The 23,448-nt window shown below is 40.6% G+C and overlaps 1 protein-coding gene and 1 long non-coding RNA gene across 5 annotated transcripts in view; one reads left to right on the plus strand and one right to left on the minus strand.

Moving 5' to 3' along the window:
- Positions 1–23,448, plus strand: part of 4930586N03Rik (RIKEN cDNA 4930586N03 gene) — a 72,275-nt gene that overhangs the window by 39,487 nt on the left and 9,340 nt on the right. The window contains exon 3 of the long non-coding RNA NR_131052.1: positions 2,778–2,863. This is a non-coding gene — a long non-coding RNA (RIKEN cDNA 4930586N03 gene). The remainder of the gene's footprint in view (positions 1–2,777; positions 2,864–23,448) is intronic.
- Zfp322a (zinc finger protein 322A) lies at positions 92–16,197 on the minus strand. Of its 4 annotated transcripts, none has more exons than NM_001111107.2 (5): positions 16,124–16,197; positions 15,109–15,194; positions 9,792–9,864; positions 9,569–9,643; positions 92–4,702 (listed from the first exon to the last, which is right to left on the minus strand). In NM_001111107.2, the coding sequence occupies exon 5, from the start codon at positions 4,557–4,559 to the stop codon at positions 3,327–3,329; it is 1,233 nt and encodes a 410-aa protein (NP_001104577.1). In that variant the 5' UTR covers positions 4,560–4,702; positions 9,569–9,643; positions 9,792–9,864; positions 15,109–15,194; positions 16,124–16,197; the 3' UTR covers positions 92–3,326. The 4 variants fall into 4 exon arrangements, with proteins under 4 accessions (NP_001104577.1, NP_001273084.1, NP_766174.1 ...); NM_001286155.1 differs by having other exon boundaries at positions 15,846–16,197; NM_172586.4 differs by lacking the exon at positions 9,569–9,643.

The raw sequence follows: 23,448 nt of genomic DNA on the forward strand, positions 1-23,448 counted from the left end.
GTTATGGCTACCACCTACACATTGCATCATCAAGAACCCCAACATAAATGTAGAAGACATGTTATTTTTCATAGTATAGTGGAGACAAAAATGGAGTATTTCACAACAAATCTTTATTTAAGAATTAAAGGTCAACAACAACAACAACAAAAAACCAATAAGCATAGCGGAGTACATGGGATGGAACATGATTTATCTCATTTGCTCTGAAATCTTGAAATAGTTACTCTGACTACTTACCTGAGGTAGACTTGCGTTGGCACTGCTTCAAGGGGAACTCCATCCATCCCAGAAGTTACCTTCTAGCTTTGGTTACAGGCTCCCAAGTGGTCTTCTCCAACCTCAGGTTATGTTATTTAATACCAACCCCTTCTTACTACAGTTAAAAGGCCTCAGGCCTGATTTACATCCTCAAAGTTCTGTTTGAGGAATGGTCCACTATTAAGGTAATTTCAGACTATAGACAATTCCCAGTGAGACAGGCTGAAGGAAGGGTAAATCACCAACCTACTGATGGTTTAAGTTTGTCTCTTTCTCCATGGTGTTTCTATTATAATAACCTTTTTTTTTTTCTTTTGTAAACTGCCATTGTTACACACCCAGTATTAAATATCACAATTTTAAACTTTTACTAGTGATAAGGCATGATTTTCCCCAAAAAGAAAAATATGCATCTCATGTGTATTTATCACAATGGATAAATTGTTCATAGTACTAAAGTTATTTATAAAATTACTGGAACATATTAGATCAAAAAATTTGACACAGAGACAGGTGGTTGTAGTGCATGCCTTTAATCCTAGCACTAGGGAGGCAGAGGCAGGAGGAGCTCTGTAAGTTTGAGGCCAGCCTGGTCAACATAGCTAGTTCCAGAACAGCCAGGGCTATACAGAAAAACCCAGTCTCAGAAAACCAAACCAAACCAAACCAAACCAAACCAACAAAATCGAACAAAACAACTGACACAATCAGTTTTCTAAAAAGGAAAAATACTTGAACCAGATTCTTTACTGAGCTAAATTCACTGGCCTCAGGATTATGATTATCAAACAATTATCAGGTCGAGAGCTTACAGTCACAGGTAAGGTAGCACCAGAATAATTTTGTGACTCCAAACACTAATACCCCCTGGAATTCAGGAGTTCACTAGAGAACTTACACTAAAACCATGACAATTATTGATTAGCAATAAAATAATTATAATTCTATACAGTCTCAAATATACAGGAACTTGATATATTTGAATTAAGTCTTTTAAGTCAAAGAAAGCAAATGAGAAGTGACCATTTGACAAATGCTTGGGTCATGAGCTATCCAAAGAGTGTGAAAGACAATCAGTTACCCCACTGGACTGGAAACACACATTTATCCTTAAACTTCAGGTCAATCTGCGGACTACTTTTCTAACAATTTGAATCCTGCATTCCAAACCAAGAATATACCTTATATTGTGTTGACTGCAATCCTGTCTCTGGAATTAAATTGTATTTTTCTTTCCTTGATAGAACTGAAATAAATGAAAAAAAAATGTCATTATGAAGCTTAATTGCTGCGAGTATCAGGATAATAGACTGAAGAAGGACATTAGCTTTGGAGTCAGGATCCTCAAAATCAGTGTCCTGTTTCTCTATTAAAATGCTTCATTGGGCTAGCGAGATGGCTCAGTGGTAAGACCACTGACTGCTCTTCCAAAGGTCCTTGAGTTCAAATCCCAGCAACCACATGGTAGCTCACAACCACCCGGAGTGAGATCTGACGCCCTCTTCTGGTGTCTGAAGACAGCTACAGTGTACTTATGTATAATAATAAATAAATCTTTTTTTTTTTTTTTAATGCTTCATTGCATCGCTCCTCTACTTTCTCTGGCTTACAACTTGCCCCCTATTCCTTCTGCTCTAAGCCAGCTGTTAAAGTATCTATCACTGAAAGAGATGAAGCAAGTCACAAAATCCTGAATACTATAATATGATAACCAGGATCCTAAAATTTGTCCTAAAATTTTGACTTGAAAATAAATTAATCTATAAATATGAAATTTCAACGACCCCAGTGATAACTCAAAAAGAAATTTTAGACATCTTAGGACAATTCTAAGGGCAGATGTCAACACTAAGCAAAGAACTGAGTGTTCTGGTTTTTGCTGAGGTTGATCATGCCAAAGGGAAGCTAAGAATTTTAACCCAAACTAAGTACTCTTTAGCTTCTTAGTAACACACCATTCCCATTCTAGCCATGAGATTTTAAGAAACGCACAGGAAAACCAAACAGGAAGCAAAACTCAAAGCACTGCTTTCTTCCAACAATAAACCACACCCTACTTATACACAAGATTACAGTTCTTTCCTTTATTGGATTTATGAAATTTTTAAAGTGAAACTAAAGCAATCATTAATTGGCTGAGACAAAAGAAAAGCATCTTTACCTGAGTTACCCTCCAGATCCACGCTGACCTGCCCCGGCTCCTCCAGAACAAGCTTTTGGGTTGCTAGGACATTATTTCCATACAAGTCTAGTTTTTTCATTTTTTTTTCCACAATGTGGTTCAACTATGAACAGCATATATACAGATTCTCACCCACAATTAGATCTCTTACTGGAACAACTCCTCTGAGGAACTCATTCTCTGGGGCCTGACTAAATAAGACGTCTTTCTAGCTTCTCAGACACAATGCATTTACGGGTTTTCACTAATGTGAGTTCCCTGATATGCTCCAAGAGCTGAACATTAATAAACTTTCCTCATTCAGATACTTATTGCTCCTCTGATTTTCATCTAGGAGGATGGAAACCCAAGTATGACTCTCCAACACATGTTTTCGCCACACCCAAATATCCATTTACCCCAGTATGGCTTGTCTGAGAGGTAAGGAAGTCAGAGTTCTGTAAGAAGCTTTTTCCTCTAATGTCTGGGGCTTCTCCCCAGGGTGATTTTTCTGATATCCAATAAGACATACACACTGTCTGAAGTACTGCCAATACAAAACATTTACATGGTTGTTCTCTGGTGTGACTTGTCTTGTAAAAATGAGGACTTAACCCTGCTGGAGAGCTCGCATACTGCATTGTAAGGCTTCCTACCTGTATGAATCTTGTGATGGTTTTCCAAAACCCAGAGCATTTGTGGAGTTCTTGGCAACTGTGGCTAATAAAGGTGTCCTGACAGGGCCACTCTCTGCATTTAAACTTTTCTTACAGTTCCTAAGACTGTAGACTCTCTGAACTCCAATGAAGTCTGAGATCTAAGGGAAATCTGAAATTTACCTAGGAGTCTTTCACTTATTGAATTCTGATATGTAAATATATTTTTAAGGTTACATGACATCTTGTCAAGACACACGTGAGGTTTCCGATGCGTGAGAACTTAGATCAAGCCCTTTTTCACTCATGTTACAGATGTATTCATCATCAATGTGCACTGTCTGATGTTGAAGAAGGGCTGAGCTATGATGAAAGGTTTTATCACATACACTGTATTTATAATGGAGCTCCTCTGTTTGAGCCCTCATTTTCTGCTGGGCAACGAAGTCCATACCTAGGAGGAAGTCACTCTCACACATAGACCATTGATGTGGTTTTTCTTCCATATGAATTCTCTGATGTACAATAAAGTCTGAGCTACAGTTGAAACTTTTCTCATATTCAAGGCATTTGAAAGTATGAGTGTGAGTTGCCTGGTGCCTAATTAGGTTGGCACTTCGAGTAAAACTTCTCATACACTCCAAGCATTTATATGGTTTCTCTCCTGTATGGACTCTCTGGTGTACAATAAGGTCTGATTTCTGGCCAAAGCACTTCTCACAGGCACCACACTTGTACGGCTTCTCCCCAGTATGAACTCTTTTATGCACAATGAAGGCAGACCGGTGTCGGTAACTTTTCTCACATTTATTGCATTTGTAGGGCCTTTCACCGGTATGAGTCCTTTGGTGGCTAATAAGATCTGATTTCCCACTAAAAGCTTTTTCACATTCCAGACACTTAAACGGTTTCTCACCTGTGTGAGTTCTTCGGTGCCTTATGAGATTTGTACTTCGACTGAAGCATTTATCACACTCATTACACAGATAAGGTTTTTCACCTGTATGGCTTCGCTGGTGGACAAGCAGATCAGAGCTCTGACCAAAATTCTTGCCACAGATGTCACAGGTATAAAACTTTTTACCTGCATGTGTTCTCTGGTGTCCTGAAAGGGCTAAGTGGTGCCAAAAGCTCTTCTCACATTTGCTACACTTATAAGGTTTCTCGTAATTATGGATCCTCTGGTGGGAAATAAGATCTGAACTTTGGATGAAGGTTTTCTCACACATATCACATCTATAAGGTTTCTCCTCGGTATATGTTCTCTCACACATTCGTGCTAAGTTTTCACAAAAGTTTTGTTCACGTTCAAGGCACTGATATGTTTGATTATCTATTTGAGTAATCTCATGTACACGAATATAAATCTTTTTCACCCTTTTGAGGGCATACATGGTATGTTTTCCTTTTTTGAGTTCTCTGGTTACATTCCTCTTCTGAAGTGTACATCTTCTATGGTTCTCTCCTAAGTGGTTTTCCATCAGTCTTCTTGATCCCTGTTTTCATAGTCATTTTTCTGGTAACTTCAAAAATATATCTTTTTTAAGCCTTTCATTCATTTGCAGTTTGTGTTTAAAAGTTTCCAGCATCATATACATTAGTTTCTTACTTGGTACCTCCAAACCTATGAGACAAAATAGAAATATTATTTATATTTCTATCTCTAAGAAGCCTCAAAGCCAAATCACTGTAGTAAAGACTGAGAGAATCTCTTTACTGGGGCTGGTGAAATGGCTTGGTGGATAAAGGTGCTTGCTACTAAACCTGATGACCAGAGTTCTATTCCCACAATCTATCTACATGGTACAAGTTGAGAACTGCATGTCCTCCAATATCCACACTGGTACCATGCAGCACCCACCTACCCCTACATACACACAGAGTAAATGCAAAGAAAGGGAGGGAGAAAACTAGAAAAGACAGGGGAGGATAAACTGTAAATTCTACATGGACACCTGATCCAGAATACCTGGAGACAGAATTTTTTGGATCTGAGATTTTGAAATACCTGTATATACATAAAGAGTTGCTCTGGGGATGGGATGCCTGTCTAAACACAACACTCATTCAGGTTTCATACTCATCTTATACACAGGACCTGAAGATAAATTCATAAATGTTTTGTTTTTAAATTTTTTATGTGAATTGGTGCGTTTGCCTGCATGTGTCTGTGTGAGAGTGACAGATGCCCTGGAACTGGAGTTCTAGACAATTGTAAACTGCCATGTGGGTGCTGGGAACTGAACCTGGATCCTCTGGAAGAGCAGACAGTGCTCTTAACCTCTGAGCCATCTCTCCAGCCTCTCACAAAGTATTTTTAAATTAAAAACAAAGTCTTGTTGTACCCAAGCTACAGCACATGACTGGAGTCAGAGGACAACTCTGAGGAGTTTGTTCTTTTCTTCCACTTTTCTGTGCACCCTAGGGGTCAAATTCCATGAGAAACATTTTTACCCACTGAACCATCTGACCAGCCCTCATATATTTTTAATAACTTTGTGACTAAAATAAAGCTTGTGATTTGAAATTTTCATGGCATCAGTTTGACACTCAAAATAACTCAAATTTAGGAGTACTTCATATTTTAAAATTTTGGATTGAGGGATGCTCAATCTATGGTTTTCTTCTCTATTATTACAAACATGATAGACATTGCATATGATAAACTACCAATAGGAACTCATTCTTTTATGAACCTGGCAATTTGAAACCCAAGGCTCTGGGCCAGAATGATACTTCAGTGAGAAGCAGCAAGCCCATTGGCCTGAGCTTGATCCCCTGGGCTTACATGGGGAAAGAAGAAAACTGATTCCCACAGAATCCTCCATGTGCACACATTTACACACATAAGTAAATAAACAAAAGGTTACCCTGAGCTGCTCTTTTCCATTCATTTAGCTGGGAAGTCAGGACAGGTCTGATAAGCAGTACACTGGTTTAGGAAGTGAACAAACTGAAGATGTGCCTCCCAGTCCTTCACACTTACTGTCTGTCTTGTGTAACCTTTTTCATAAAACATCAATGACTTATTTAGTGATGTAAATATAACTTTTCACCGTATTTTACTAAGAGAATCAAAGTGAGCAAGCAGAACGAGACTGAAGCACACTCATCAGTGTAAAGCCCAACAGCACCCCTCCCTGTGCCACTGCCCGCACCTAGCAAACTGCCTACAGGCGTGCTGAAGCAGCTCGCTTCCAACTCTCACCAAAGATGCCAAGCTGCTCCTGCTCAATCCACAAACGTTCATCTATGTTTGGGCCTCCATCTGCTTTCCTCACAACTGCATCCTGACAGCCATTCTGCCATCACTCTTCTGCATCATCGATTTATCCTTTCTACAGGATCATTCTAGTTAGTAAAGAGGCTATCCTCTCTCTTCTTAAAAAACAAAACAAAATAAAAACAAAAAGCACAACCAGCAACTTCTCTCAGCCACCTCATCCTCAAACTACTCTCCCCGTTTTGTTCTCCTTTATATTAGAACACACCAAAAGAAAAAAAAAAGTTTCTGGAACATACATATTCCAATTAGACATTCACCCTTAACTTGTACCTAGATTCCTTTAGAAAACTACAAACACTAAGGACACTTGACCCCTAGCTCCCAGCTTGAGTCATTTCTGTACTGTTCCTCTACTCTGGTCACCCTGGTCTTGGTCATGGTTCAAGAAAGCAGAACTATTTCCATTTCAGGGTCTTCATGTCCTTCATCTCTTATCCCTCCCTCCTTGCCTAAGGACTCTCCTCAAGGCTGTCTTCAAAGCTGCTCTCTTACCTCATTTAAATCTTTGCTCAACTGTATCACATTCTCACTGGGGCCTTTTCTGACCACCTTATGCACCATCCCAACTCACATAACGCCCTTTCCATCTATTTGATTTTTCTATGCTGAATATGAGCCTAATAGACAAGAATCCCCACACACGTTTCCATTACTATTATTCAGTCTGTTCACTGCTGTTTACCACCTAGGATAATACCTGGTACATGCAAAGTTCTCAAATTTACAACAGATCTTCTTATTTGGCATCTATAGACTCCTATATAACCTACAGATCATTTGTTGCTCACTTTAAATCTATTTTTCTAGGAAGTGTGTTCACAATTTATCATAAAGGCTAAATATTCAAGAAACAGATACTGGCCTAGAGCCTACATATAAAACTGTAAATGAAAAAAAATATCAAAACTCACAATGACATGTTAGCAAATGGAAAAGCTCGCCAAATACAGCACACTAAAAAATAAAATGGAGAACTTGGAGAAAACACCCCAAAAGGATCTCAAGGGCACATAGGGTCATGTTTACCTCTGCTAATGAGACAATAGATGACTTCTTATTTCATCAATTTACTAACTCCAGTTTTCTAATTTTCATTCAGCATTTTTTATTATTTCCTTATGAAAAGCAAAGACATTGCTCTTGCTTATTGCAGTGAATGATAAATTTAATCAATAGAAAAAATACCTATAAATAGATGCCAGTGTCCCAAAAATCACTTGGAAAAGTCTTAAAATTTAGCTTTGAAGAATATGAGAGCTGAATACAAGGCAAACAGATATGTAGAAAATGTAGCTTTTGTAGCTTTGCACTACAGAGGGACAGAGTGAGACACCAATGTGCTGTAAGGCTAGCAAGTATAACAAGAGGCAAATAATCTTTGAGAAATGTGAACTAAATATCACAGACATAGTTGTGCTAAACAGTGATTGTGTCCAGATCTTCAACATTCTGCATGGTAGCTGCTTTCAGTCAGAGGTCTCCTGGCATCACAGAAAAACTCCTCACACTCTAAGCCCTTTTTCTCTCTTCATCTGCTAGTATCCTAGAAGTGAAAATACACCTATCAAATGAATCCTTGTTAGACAATAAAATACCCACTCTCATCACATAAGCAGATACTTCTATATGCTTTTCTAACCAAGATGGTGAATCAAAGTTCACTTTGTCTATTGATGCACAGTGGTGTCAGAGTGCTAACAGACTGCCTGGTGGGAGGAATCCACAGCAAACACTCATTTGCTTGTCTACTCACCAAAGGCCTTTTAGGAAAGTTATCCGAAAAATCACTAACAATGTCTTGAGCAAAGAGCATATTTTGTCCCTGTTACACTCAATCCTCTAATCCTAAAACATCAGAGAATATTATTCCTACTTTCTTTTATGAGGCTGAGTTTAGAGAAAAGAGAGCCTAGCACCTGTCTAGAATCTAATCTTGCCTTACAGTCAAAGTAAGCAAGCAAAGGCTTTCTTTACACTGACAGAAAGCTCTCAATTCATCCAAAAGTTTGAAAGATCACCCTGCATTCTCTTTTGTTTTATACCTCACAATCAAGGTGTCAAGAATTTGTTGGCTTCATTTAAAAATTCATAAATCCATATCCAACCACTTTTCATCAATTTCTGCTGATACCAATCTGGTCCAAACCACTTTTATTTCTGTGGATTATTGTAATTACTTCTTAGCCGATTCTTCTCTGTTACAGGCCTAACTGCATGCCATTCCTAATCCCTACCATCTCAAAATGTGATATATTTGGTCATCTGATCTTTTAAAGAATGACTAACTGAGGTCGTATGAAGATACCCAGAGTTGGCAAAGAAGCACAGCCAGACTGAAGGCTCTGAGGACAGTGAGGAAGCAGCTGTTGTAAGGCAAGGCAACTTCCAGACAAACCGATACTGGATTTCTAGTCTTCAGAGTGTGGGAAAAAAAGAGCAAAATTTGGTTGTCTGAAGCACTCAGGCGATAGTAGGTTTTTTAAAGCAGTTCTATAAGCTAACAAGCCCCATCTGTGTATTGGAACCTTCTCTACACTCTCTACTCTGCAGCCAGCATAATCCTGTTAAGACAGAAAGCTAGATTACGTACTCCTGTTCTTTCAGTATTTTTTTCTTCTACCCAAATCTTTACAATAGCCCGAGTCCCAACTGGAGCTGCCCTGCCACTCTCTGACTTCTTTCTCAGTCTTCTTACAGGATCTCATCCAGCCACAATGGCTTCCTAAGCCGTTTCTCTTCCACACATACTTGACTTGGGATTTGTGCCCTTTCTTTCTTCCGACTTTGGTGTTCTTGCTCCAGGTATGGCCAATATCTTAATACCCCAATAATTATTTTTTCATTTATCACTTCTTAATCAAACTGTTTCCAGCCACACTATTTAAATATTGTGAATCTCCAATGACAAAGTTACCTCACCTTTCCTGTCTTATCCTTCTCCAGAGCACTTATCACACTCTAATACACTCTATAATTCATTTATTAGCTTGTTGTATACTGTTAAATATAGGAAAGATGCTTTTAGTGTTCTTTCCCTAATAGAGTAGTACTAAGTATATAGCCAGTGTTTAAGAAGCACTTGCTGTCATAAATGGATTTCCAAAGGAATTCTATTTCCTTGGGCTAAAGATGGCTCAGCAGTTAAAACTGGCAATTCCTCCCGAGTACCCACGTTTGATTCCCAGCACCCATATGACAGCTCACCTTCTGTAACTCCAGTTCCAGGGCATCAACACTCTTCTGGCTCCCATGGGCAACAGGCCTACACAGTGCACAGACCTTCATGCAAGAAAATCACCAATAACATAATATAATAATTAAAAAATAGAATTTTTTTTTAAAAATCAATTTTCCCGCATACTCTGGTGAGATGCAGTCTGAAAAGGAGAAGGTCCATTTTATAAGACTGGAGAAAACTGTAGCTTACCGATAGTGCAGACAGATGAAAAGCAGCCTTCACTTTATGTCTTGAGAAAATCAAAATTAAAAAAAACAGCTTTCTGCAAAACACAAGTATAAAAGATCATTTACATATAACGGACTTAACAGTGAATAAACATTTCCCTTAAAAATGGCAAATGAGGGTATGGAGAGATGGCTCAGCGGTTAAGAGCACTGACTGCTCTTCCAGAGGTCCCAAGTTCAATTCCCAGCAACCACATGGAGGCTCACAGCCATCCGTAATGGGATCCAATACCTTCTTCTGGTGTGTCTCAAGACAGCAACAGTGTATTCATACATACTAAATGGATAAATACATCTTTAAAAAAAAAAAAAAACAACGGCAAATAAGAGGTGCAGAAATAGCTCAGCTATTAAGGGTATCTGCTGCTCTTCCAGAGGACCCAAGTTCAATTCCTACCACTCATATGGTGTCTAACCCTCTATCTAGAACCTTAGTTCAAAAGTACCCAATACCCTTGTGCAGAGGCCCCAGGCACGCACATGCTGCACAAACATACATGCAGGCAAAACACTCATATACATGAAATGAAATTTCAAAAAAATTAAAAAAAAAAAAAACAAATGTATTTTCTTTTGGAATCTCATCAACTCAACTCTAGAAAGGATAACCATTAAGTGTATAGGTACTGGAAGAAAAACAGTTAAAAGAATTAAATAAACATAACTCTTAGGTCAAATACTGAGAAATAATAAGTTGAAGAAAAGAAGGAACATAAACTTAGAAATCAATGAACTATAGAACAGAACAAAGTCCCTTTAAAAAATATTCTTATTTTATGTGTGTGAATGTTTTGTTCACCTTTATGCCTGCATGTATGTACGTTCAACAGTTCATGCCTGGTCAAAGAAGGCAGAGAAGAATCCCCTGGAACTGTGAGCCACCGTATAATTTGGAATAGAACCCGAACCTTCTTCAAGAGCAACAAGTGTTCTAAACTACTCGGTCATCTCTCTAGCTCTTATAATTTTAATTATAAATTAAAATACTGGTACTTTGCCTGGCCTTGGGATGAGGGAAGCTTTTAATCCCAGCTACTTGGGAGAATAAAGAGGATCATAAAAGTTCAAGGCTTATCTGAGCCAAAGAACAGGTTCAAAGCCAGTCGAGGCAACTTGGTGAAACTGCCTCAAAAAAAAACAAAAACAAAAACAAAACAAAACAAAAAAAACAAAACCACCAACAAAAATCTTGCATGGTTTTTGCCTAGAATGTAAAGACCTGTGGTTAACAATCACTAGCACATAGGCTGGAGAGATGGCTCAGTAGTTAGTTAAGAGCACTGGCAAAAATGAAGACAGGAGCTGATAAGAGCGGCCATGGAGAACTGCTGCGTACCAGGCTGCACTCCATGGCTTACACAAGCCTGCATTCTTTCTTATAGCACCTAGGACCCCTAGCCCAAGGCTGGCCTCATCTACAATTTAGCTGGGACCTTCCACATTATCAAACACCACAGGTTTGTCCATAGGTCAATCTGGTGGAGGTATTTTCCCAAGGTCTCTCTTTTAAAAGGATTCTAGCTGTATCAAACAGACATAAAACTAGCCAGCAAAACACCCATACCAAAATCATTTTTCTTTCTTTCTATGTCTCTGTATGCTACATGAGTGCAGGTGCAGGAAGAGGCCAGAAAAGGGTCCCCCTATACTGAATTATAGGCAGTTGTGACAATGCTTGAAACTGAACTCAGGTCCTCTTGGAAGAGCAGGAAGCAATCTTAACTGCTGAGCCATCTCTCCAGCCCAAACTGTAAAGTTGTTTTCCCTCCTCTCTGCCACACCCTTTGGTTTGTTTATGATTTACTTATATTTTATGTGTATGAGTCTTCTTCCCTGCACAAATGTATATGCACTATCTTATTTTTCTATTGCTGTGATAAGACACCAGGGCAATTAGTAAGCATTTAATTTGGGTTTATGATTTTAGAGAGCTAGAATCCATGATGGTGGAACAAAGGCATGATGTCAGGAATATCTGGGAGCTTACATCATGATCTGTAAGTAGAAGGCAGAAAGAACTAAGTAGGAATGACATATTTTGAAACTTCAATGCCCAGCCTCAGTGACACACCTCCAGTGCCATGACTGCTAATCATTTCCAAACAGTTCCACCACCTGGGAGCCAAGTATTCAAATATGAACCTGTGGGGGCCATTGTCATTCAAACCATGCACCGTGTACATGCACCATCTATGTGCAATGCCCAAAGAGACCAGAATGAATGCATCAAATCCTATGGAGTTGTAGTTACAACCTATTGTTAGTTCAAGTGGGTACTGGTAACCAAACCTGGGTCCTTTGAAAATGTCCTTAACAGCTGCGCTGTCTCTCCAACTCCAAATGTAAATTTTTAAAGATATTTTTTGTTTTGGTTTTTCAAGACAGTTTCTCTATGTAACCCTGGCTGTCCTGGAACTCTCTCTTGAGACCAAGCTGGCCTCAAACACACCTGACATTGTCTCTCAAATGCTGGGATTAAGTGTGTGCCACCACTCCCAAGCATTCAACTGTAAAAATTTTAAAGTGCAAGCAAATGCTGTAGTTTGTGTAAGAAATCAGAAATTTAAAAAATCCTATTTAAAACTATATTTTAAAAATATTTTTAAAAATGTACTTATAAACTTTGTCAAAAATAAATTAGGAAAAAATAAGAAACTAATGTTAATGTCTTATTTGCATCATCACAAGATAGGTGAAAATGGGATCAAAACCTAAGAGGACAGAACTGATGTGAACCAAAGGATGAAGTGCCATATTTCTCTAAGAACACATTTCTACATACATATATACTTAACAGAAATAAATGGGTGGCCTGGGATAGGTCTCTGTAGTGCAGCATATGTAGGGCCCTAGGCCCTTATCACTAGCAGTGCCAAGGAGCTGCAAAATGACACATGAAAGCAAATGACACCCGAGTGTGATGACTCACATCTATACTCCTAGTACTTGGAGCATGAGAAGAACTGGTAAATATTTGAGGCTAGCCTTGGCTATAAAATTCCAAGCCTGCTTGGCCTACAAACTGAGACCCCATTTTAAAACAAACCAAAAGACAGTTCATTTCAAACAAATAACATGAACACCCAAAAGTAGAAAAAAAAAAAAATAACTCTTACATAGTATGAGACTATATAAACTCAAGCTAAAGACAATAATTATTTTTAATTTTCTTTTACCTTTTTTTAAGAAATTGGCTCATTATATAGCTCAGGTGGGTCTTGTTTTCTGATCTGCTTGCCTAAGACTCCCACCCCAAGTACTTCAATTAGAGGTACACAGCCTCCCAAACTGTATATACACAATTACTGAACCTTATTTATGGGGCTTTTCCTCATAGTACATACTAGTTAGTATGTATACCAGAGTTGGATAAGGGAACATAGATTCCCCTCAGTTACAGAAGGAAATTACAAATAGAAAAGAACAAGATTAGAATGAACTCTGTACTGTGGTTAGCTGGAATTAAAGGGCAGTATGAGAATGAGGTCACAGTTTGTACTGTCTAGAGAAGCTGTACAATGTACACATGAAAAGGGTTTTCCATCCTAGTAATGTCAGCTCCCAAGCACAGCAATAATGCACATATTAAATACTAAGATTCTAGGTTCTAGATACCATTCATCACTGAATGCAATCAGGAGACATGGTAGATATCATGATTTGCAAAACAGCCTACAATATCTTTGTTGAGCTAAAATATAGAAATGTTCAAACAAAAATACAGTATGTTGTTCTTTAACTGTCTCATGGTGATAGGGATTGAACCCAAAGGCTGCACACACATCATACTCCACCACTGAGCTATATGCCCTATCCTTTTTACACTTTGAGAAAGGTCTTCCCTAGGTTACCCAAGCTAGTTTTGTAACTTCCAATCCTCCTGCCTCAGCTATTTAACTGAGTTTGCTCATAGTTTGGGAAATGAATCAGATTATCTTATTAAACTACCAGCCCAAGACATCACAACTGCTCTCAGTAGCCAAGAAATTATGATGCACAAGAAAAACAAACAGAAAACCAATTTTAAACCAGGAAACAATTTTCGTATGCAAATAAAATATGATCTGGCTGTCAGTCTTCAAAACAGAATATGATACTTCCCACACATTTACAATAAAATCCAAAGTTTTACTGCCCTCCATACTATGGAATGTTTGCCATTTTCATCCTCTCAGGCACCTCAAAATATGTTGTTTTTCTACTTTAGGTAGAAAATCCTCTACTTTAGGTAGAGGAACCACTGTTCCTCAATGTAGCTTTCTCCATTATCCGATTTAAGTAGCCTGAAACTTACTACCTAAAAAAGCAACACACCTTCATGGCCCTTCACACCACCTTACAGCATCACTATCCAACATTAAGAGATGTACTTTATGTACGTTCCCTTGTCTGTCTCTCCTACTAGAGCATAACATCTACTATGGTTAGGGTTTTGTCTTTTGGTTACTGCAATATCTGTAACATTTAGAATGCATCTGTTAAACAATTAAAAAAACAACAAGTAGCCAAGTCTCAGACTGAAAAAGGAGTATCATTATCCTTGGGTCTCCAATGTGCATCTGGCAAACACAAACCCATCCTCCAAATCCTTACTCCAGGCTACTGTCTCTAACATGCTTCCTTTACCCCTCCTAGGAAGGGAGGACTTCTGGTTTTTGTTTTGTTTTGTTTTTTTCACGAGCAACACCAGACTCCATTTCATAAGCGAAGAGCAGACAAAAGTTCAAATAGACAGGCTAAGCAACAAAACTTCAGAGCTCAAGATTCTTTTCGGTTAAAGGATATATGGGATGATCAAACAGTAAGTATTTAACGTATTGTCTTAAAAACCATACTTGCTGTACAGCCTCAGACCAGGGGTTGCCTCAATTTTCATTGATTACATGGATTATGGACATTTAATCCTCCCAAGAACACTGTAAAATCAAATATTACCACCATCTTACTGATAGAAAACCTGTTGCTATGACAGTTACCTAATTACACAAGAACTCACAGGCAGTTAAGTAACAGAGCCAGGTTTAAATATCCATCCTAGAGCCTGTCTGAGCATTGGGCACACTGCCTTCTTTGTATGGTAAATCAAAAGAAGGACAATTGTTGCAAATCTGCTGTGTATGCCTGTTAGAAAAATAGGTGTACTGAAAGGTTATCAAAGGGCCACTATGTTAGTCACCAGAAAGACCCTTTTCCTTTTCCCAAGTATGTTTTACCTTCTTTCTTGTCCCATCCCTACTCCAAAATTCACATTTATATAGAAACAGATGTATGCCACTTACCTTAACAAGAACCCAACGATTTATTTTTTTCAGATCCACAAGGTCTCTAATCCAGAAGTACTCATAATATTTAATTCTTCCCTCTCCTAGAGGAAAAAAGCAGCAATGTTGAATGAGCATGACTGCAAAGCTTACATTTTTCCTTTTAACAGTAGGCCATTTAAATAATGTCCCATGCACTCTCCAATCCTGACATCATCCTTCAGCAAAATTTTGCTCATTCTAATGTTTCCGTTCCTCCTTCAAGAAGCCGTTTCTTTCTGACCTGCTCTACACAAAATAACAAGAATTCTTCTAGCTGAGAGATTTTTAAGTTCAGAACAAAGCCCTGGGCCTTGTTTTTCTTGCTGTTAAGACGGGGAGAGTCTCACGTAGCTTAGGCTAGCTTCAAAATCGCTAGGCAGCTTAAACTGGCTTTTAATTCCCTATCCTCCTACCTCTACCTCAAACGCTCAGGTGACTGATAGGCGCATTATTATTTCAACTTCTGAGATCAAGGATTCATTCCTCGTGCACTAAAACCTGTAGGAATACGATTCATGAATGCAATGTTACACAGGACCAAGGCTGCTAAAAATAAATGACTATGGAATGCTTTGAGCAAACAGATTCTGCAGATTCCGGGGAACTCAACTAATCTCCGCCCTTAAGGCTGGGGGAGGGTCCCCCCAGTGCCCATGGTTGTCTAGACATTCAGGAAGGCTCCAGACTGCATTCGAGCCTGGCTCCATTACTACCTCCAGGACAGTCTCACAGGTTTCTCCTCCCAACTTTTCGTTGACAGCGACAAGAAGGGCGCCGCGCCTGGCCCGGACCCCTCTCACGGCCAAGGACCTCGAGGACCCGCTGAACGCTTACTCCGCCGCCCAGGGCGGCACTTCCGGTGACTGGACCCTCAAGCCGGAGCTTCCGGGGCCGAGCACTCGGCGATGGCCGATTCGGTCCCACGGTCTCCTAGGGAAGGAGAGTGGGCCGAGATGCTGAGAGGTCGGCAAGCCAACCGCCGGATACCAACCTGGAGAAGCGGTCCCCGCACACCACAAGGCCAAGACAAACCGCTCTCACCAGCAAGGACAGGGAGGCGTAGCCACGCCCCGAGGCACGTAACTACCCCTCATAGGGCTGCACCGGGATTCCGGGCCAATAAGCACCGGACCTCCCGAAATGGGCGGAACCTGAGCGCGCCTGCGCCCTGGCTCTTTCGCGTCCGACAACTACCTTTTCAGCTCCTGGAATTTGGGACTGCAGCAGCTCCGGTACCCACTGAATTGAAACCGTGCCCTGCGCCCGGTACTGCGGCTCTGAACTTCTGTTTTCTTTCTCCACGGCTGTTCAAATCAAGAGTTAGGAGTAGTGTCTCAAGGATAGATGCAGCGGACTCGGTTTTAAATACCTTGAAAAGCCGGAGAAGTGGAGAATTACAAAGGCTCTTTGGTGCTGTCACTCATGCCAGCAAACTATGAGAAGCTTTGAATAGGCAGCGGCGGCGTGGCCTTATTGCTGGAGAAAGCTGCGGGGAAACCGTGTTGAAAGGATTTCTGTCCTTTCTGATTGCGATTCTAGGCTGAAGACAGATTCAGAAAAAAAAACAAAAAACAAAAAAGAACAGTCAATATTTTCCCTACTTGAAAAAAAAAATGTATGTAGGCTGGCGAGATGGCTTCTGTCGAGAGTGAGGAGCAAAGAGTGCTTCTTGCTAAATAAAACCTCGCGACCTGAATTTGATCTCTGAGACCAATGTCAAAAGCGGAAAGAGAGAACTAACCGTAAAAGTTGTCTTCTGACAGGCATACACAATAATAAGTATATAATACACACACACACACACACACACACACACACACACATATATATATACTATACACATACACACATGTATATAACAAAAACCCTCACATGGGAAGTGAGTACTAGAATTCTCTGGTCTGGAGAAGAACTTGGATTGGCTGTTAAATTCTAGAGTTAGGGTCTGAGGATGGCAATTATGTATTCTGAATTCACTAATTCCTGTTTTCAGAATTTGCAGAATTTCTGCAGCTTATTTTAAATTAAAATTTTAAGACAAAAAATCCCACCAGTGTCATTCAAATATTTAAGTTTTTTTTCTTAGACTTATTTTCTATGTATGGGTGTTTTATCAGCATATATGTGCACGTGGTGTGTGCGCGCGCACTCTAGGAGGATGTCAGATCCCCTGGAACTGGAATAATGCATGGTTTATGAGCTACCATGTGAGTGCTGGCTGGAAAATGAACCAGGGTCATCAGCAAGAGCAAGTGGTCTTAAATGCTGAGCCATCTCTCTAGCCCTAATTTTAATATTTAAATAACTTTTTATTAACTGTTTTTAGTGTAAGATGTACCAAACACAATTCGAATCACACTATAGAATGAGCTGTGTATGGCTATATTAGGAAGAAATGTACACATGTTATTGCAGGAGAGTATGTGTTTATGCCATCCCCTTCAGCTATAAGAGTGTTGAGACAATGGACTCAAAGGATTGGAATTGTGATAGGAGTCTTCTGCTGAGAACAAGGAAAGGACTAGGGCCTTGGCCAGTGGGAGAGTTAGGGCAGGATTTCACACAGTCCTGACTGTGATGAGTGGGGCTACTTATGATTGTAGCTACCAGGACTCCTTACTTATGCACATCTCATGACCTTTAAAATATTCTGAACGTCGTGTTAGTGGTTGAACCCCTTTACTTACTCCTCTTCCTAGTGTGACCATATTGAGTAAACCGCTTTCACTGCTTTGTCTTGCTTGTCTTTTTGACAAATTGAAGACAGGTAGCTGAGCCTAGCTTGGTAGAGCTACCAAGGTCCATGCATAGACTCTTAACAGCCACTGTAAACCGGAAGATTAACTTGCCGACTTATACATTTAATAACGGGAAGCTGATTTGAACCAGAATCAATTACTGGAGCCGCCGCCATACTTATGGCTACCTCAGAGTATTGTGGGGAAGTGCTGGACAGCACATTACGAAGGTGTGATAAGTGCTGAGCCACTTTAGTCAAAATATTGGCCCAAGCAGAGTACTTAGTGCACTCAGTTTCTGAACATTCGTTGCTATTCTCTACGTCATCTGGCATTACAATACAATACAAATACACAGGCCATCTCAGCCCTGAGCTGGCTAGTCTCATGCTCACATTCTAGGATGAACTGCAGATGTCAGCCGTTTCGTTGTAAAAGATGGTGTGGGAGCACAGAGATGGGGGCACTTGGCTTGCATTCTGCAAGAAGTTCAGAGAAGAATAGACAGTTAGGCGTGACGTAAAAGATTATAAGTATAAATAAGATGAAAATGAAGTGGGATGGAAACAAGCCACAGTTATTTCAAAGAAGCAAACTTCATCTTGAAAGAAATGAGAAGTACAGGCCAGAAGGAAGGTGCCTCTGTGGATAAAGATGCCTGTTGCCTAGGCTGAAAACCCAAGTTTGATGCTCAGTACTTAGGAGGCAGAAGAACTGACTTCCCATGCTGTCTTCTGACCTCCACACTTGTATGGTAGCATGTTTGTACCACCCCACCCACACACCACATATGTACACAAAGTAAATGCTTTAAAAGAGAATTAACCCCGAAATTTCAAGCATACTGCAGCAGCCTAGTTATATCTGAAGTTCAAACATTTTTTAAAGTTTTTTTTTCTTTGTGTTTTCAGTTTTAGATGCTGAGACAAAGATAATAAGTAAAATTGACTTTTGCTGGCAGGGTCAGATACTACAAAGAGATCAGGTGAAGTAGACTCCTGGGTGATGTTTGGATGGTATATACTGTGAGCCATGTTTATATGGTATAGACACTTGTGTTCCAGGCACCTTATCAACCCTGTTTCTCTTTGTTTTCTAAGTTGCTGAAGCATCTGAGGTTTTCCACTGACACACAGAACAATAGTGCACAAGTATCAAATTAATTTGGTGAACAATTAATTTGCAGGTCCCACTTAATTTTAAAGTAAATGAACATTACATTCTACTGTATAATATAGCCAAGTACTACAAGTAGAAAATTGTAAAAGTCAACTTCTACCTTTAAAATAAAAATTGAAGCCAGGCATAAAGGCACACACACTTAAGCGTAGCACTTGGAAGCTGGAGGCAAGCAAAACTCTATGAGTTTAAGAACAGTCTGGCCTACATAGAGAACTCCAAAACAACAGGGCTAATAATAATAAGACCCTGTCTCAAACCAAACCAAACTGGCTGTGGATAAAGGTTTTTAAGCAGTTGACCACCAAAGACTTGGCAGGAAAGATCTCAGGTTAAGCATGGGTAAAAGAAGATATATATTTGTTAGCCCAATCATGAGTGCAGACTGCCTTGCAACCATGACCTTATAAAGTTTAAAGAGGCCAAAGGACAATCTATTAATGTTAAACATTCAGTCTCATCTAATACTCTTGAGGGAAAGGAAATGTTTTGTACAGCTTGTCAGTCCCCATTCCTAACAAGCAAGTATGATTCATTTGGACAACTGTAGAAGATCAGAAGGAAGACAGGTGTTTGGGGTCCAGCCAGTTGTCGTTGACTCAACAGTGAGTTCCCTGTCCACTGTAAATCACTAAGTTTAGTTTTAAAGAGGAGCACATGGGGTATAGACAACAGTGGTGAATTTCCATGTGCTATTTAAGGTCACACAAAAGCTGGCTGTGAAAATGGGACTTCATCCATCCACTTCAGAACTGAGCAAGTTCATCTCAAAATATCCTCCAAAGCCATTGTTCTGGGTCAGGTTGGCTCGCTGACTCTGTGACAGGAAAAAGGAGGACAATTAAAGAACACACAAATAAAGCCATGATGTTGTCCTTAATGTCAGCTAAAAAAGTCAATAGAAGTTACTGCTTATCTCACAACATAAAGATATTTATAGTAAAAACAGATAATGTGATGCTCACTTATAAAGAAGACAGGGCTTTCTACCTAGATGTCTCTCAACCAGTAACTTTATTACAATAGTTGGAACAAAAGTTTTCTTTCTTGATTTCTTGGGAAAGTTGTTTTAGCCTTTTGAATGAGAATGGTCCTATAGGCTCATGTGGTCAAATATTGGGTTTTCAGTAGGTGGACTGTTTAGGAAGGATTAGGAAGTATGGTCTTGTTGGAGGAAGTGTGTCACTAGGGGTGGGCTTTGATGTTTCAAAAACCCACACCATGCTCAATCTCTCTCTCTGTCTCTCTGTCTCTGTCTCTGTCTCTCTCTGTCTCTCTCTCTCTCTGTCTCTCTGTCTCTCTCTCTGTCTCTCTGTCTCTCTGTCTCTCTTTCTTTTTCTCTTCCTCCCCTTCTTCTTGTGGATCAGATATAAACTTTCAGCTACTGCCCTGGTACCATACCTGCCTACCTGCCACCATGCTTCCCACCATGATGCCAATCACAGACCAACACTTTAAAACTGTAAGCAATCCCCCAATTATAAGTTGCCTTGGTCATGTTATTTCCTTATAGCAATAGAACAGTAACCAGGACCGGTATATGTAGATTTGAGGATGTTTTGCTATGGGCCTATTGTTTCTTCCTTTTTGCTACTTGTACTCATTCAAAACCAGGAACACACCTGGGTTGGCTCATTGTCTGGACTGTAGAAATGGTAAAATGAAGGTCAAGGAGACCAGGCCACAACAACTAAGAAATCAAATCACAAGAAACCACAGGACAAGAAGGAAATAGCCCAGCAGCTCCTTTCAGTTCCTACTCTGGTCTCAAGGAGAAAACAAAAAATATATAAAAAGGACATAAAGATAGAAGACCAAATGAGAAATGTAAGGTTTCCTGGGGACTGGCCCAACTATGCCACTCCTAAGTTACATACTTAGAAATGATATTAGGAAAATGAAGTCTAGGTTTGAATGGCCCAGCCTATGCTAACTTATCTCCTCTCCCAAGCTGTCAAGCATCTGAGGGCTTTCTTCAGGATTATGGGTTTCTGAAGAACCTGGATTCCTGGATGTGTACAGCTGGCTAGGTCTCTCTATCAGCTTCTTAATGGGGCTCAGCAATGCCCCCCAACTCTCTCATATGGAAACCTAAGGCTACTCAAAGAGATACTTACTTGGTCCCTGGTATGGGGCTATACATTTTTCTTAGGGTTTTTATTGCTGTGAACAGACTCCATGACCATAACAACTCTTATAAAGGAAAACGTTTAATTTGGGCTGGCTTACAGTTTCAGAAGTTTAGTCCATTATTGTCATGGCAGGGAACATGGTGGTGTGCAAGCAGACATGGTGCTGGAGAAGGAGGGAGCTGAGAGTTATACATCTTAACCCGCTGGCAAAAGGGAGAGAACCAACCTGGGCTTCTGAGATCTCAAAATCTGCCCCCACAATGACACACTTCCTCCAACAAGGCCACACTTGCTCCAACAAGGTCACATGTCCCAATAGTGCCACTCTTTATGGGCCAAGCATTCAAACACATGAGTCTATGGGGGCCATTCCCATTCAAACAACCTCACCTCTGCGCAGGTCAGCTCGCAGACTGCAGAAGGTGAGCGAGCGAACTGTAGAAGCTACACAGCTTCTGGCACAGGCAGAAACGACACAGCTTCTGAGACAGACCCCATTTTGGGCTCCAACATCCGGGCACCTTCCCTGCCAGAGGAGAGGTGTCCACTTGGTAAAGCTCTGACTGCCGGAGCAGGTGAGGGAGCCATCTTGTGTCCCAGATCCCTGGGAGACCAGTCTGCACAGGTCAGCTCTAGGACTGCGAAGGGTGAGTGAGCAGACTGCAGAAGCAACACAGCTTCTGGGACAGGCAGAAGTGACACAGCTTCTGGGACAGACCCCATTTTGGGCTCCAGACATCCGGGCACCTTTCTCCGACAGAGGAGAGGTAGCCACCTGGGAGGGCTCTGACCTCCAGAGCAGGTGAGAGAGCCATCTTGTATACTGGATCCCTCGGAGACCAATCTGTGCAGGTGAGAGTGCAGACTGCAGAGGCAACACATCTTCTGGAACAGGCCCTGTTTTGGGCCTTCATCTTCAGCCAGGAGGCAGGCCTGAATACCAGACCTCTGTGCACCTTCCCCGCAAGAGGAGAGCTTGCCTGCAGAGAGTACTCTGACCACTGAAACTCAGGAGAGATCTGGACTCCCAGGACTGCTAATAGAGGCTAACAGAATCACAGGAGGAACAAGCTCCAACCAGAGACAACTATAACAATTAACGCCAGAGATTAACAGATGGCGAAAGGCAAACGTAAGAATCTTACTAACAGAAACCAAGACCACTCACCATCATCAGAATCTAGCACTCCCACCTCAGCCAGTCCTGGATACCTCAACACACCCGAAAATCAGGACTCGGATTTAAAAGCATATCTCATGATGCTGGTAGAGGACTTTAAGAAGGGCATTAATAACTCACTTAAAAAATACAGGAGAATACTGCTAACGAGGTAGAAGTCCTTAAAGAATTACAGGAAAACACAACCAAACAGGTGATGGAATTGAACAAAACCATCCAAGACTATTGCGTCCCACTCGACCGGCAAGAAAGACGCAACCACCAGAATCTTCTGCGGCAAAAGCTTTATTGCTTACTTCTCAGGAAGACCCCGAACCGGGAAAATGGCGCTGCTTATATAGCTCGCAGCATGACGTTTCAGCACCTGATGTGGCGTGACAGCTCCTGATTCATTGCTCACCCATCACTCCACTATTACGCCCCGAGAATGGGCAGTGACTAGGAGTGAGTTCACTCTCGCACCTGCGTACAAGGCTTGTTTACTAGTTAGGCACAGCGGAGCCCAGCGCCATCTTATAATGGTGATTGCTCATGGCATGCAGGGCTCTCCTCAGTGATTGCTCGCAACACGGCTCTCCACACAAGACCAAAAAAGGGAAGTAGAAACAATAAAGAAAACCCAAAGTGAGACAACTCTGGAGATAGAAACCCAAGGAAGAAATCAGGAACCATAGATAACAAGCAGCAGCAACAGAATACAAGAAATGGAAGAGAGACTCTCAGGTGCAGAAGATTCCATAGAGAACATGGGCACAACAATCAAATAAAATGCAAAAAGCAAAAAGATCCTAACTCAAATAGATATCAACAGAACATTTTATCCTAAAATAAAAGGATATACCTTCTTTACAGCACCACATGATACCTCCTCCAAATTGACCATATAATTGGTCACAAAACAGGCCTCCACAGATACAAAAATATGGAAATTGTCCCATGCATCCTACCTGATCACCACGGACTAAGCCTGATCTTTTTTTTTTCTTTTTTTTTTTTAATTAGGTATTTTCCTCATTTACATTTTCAATGCTATCCCAAAAGTTCCCCGTGCCCCCCCAATCCCCTACCCACCCACTCCCCCTTTTTG

Source organism: Mus musculus, chromosome 13, assembly GCF_000001635.26.
Source record: "Mus musculus strain C57BL/6J chromosome 13, GRCm38.p6 C57BL/6J".
Lineage (NCBI taxonomy): Eukaryota > Metazoa > Chordata > Mammalia > Rodentia > Muridae > Mus > Mus musculus.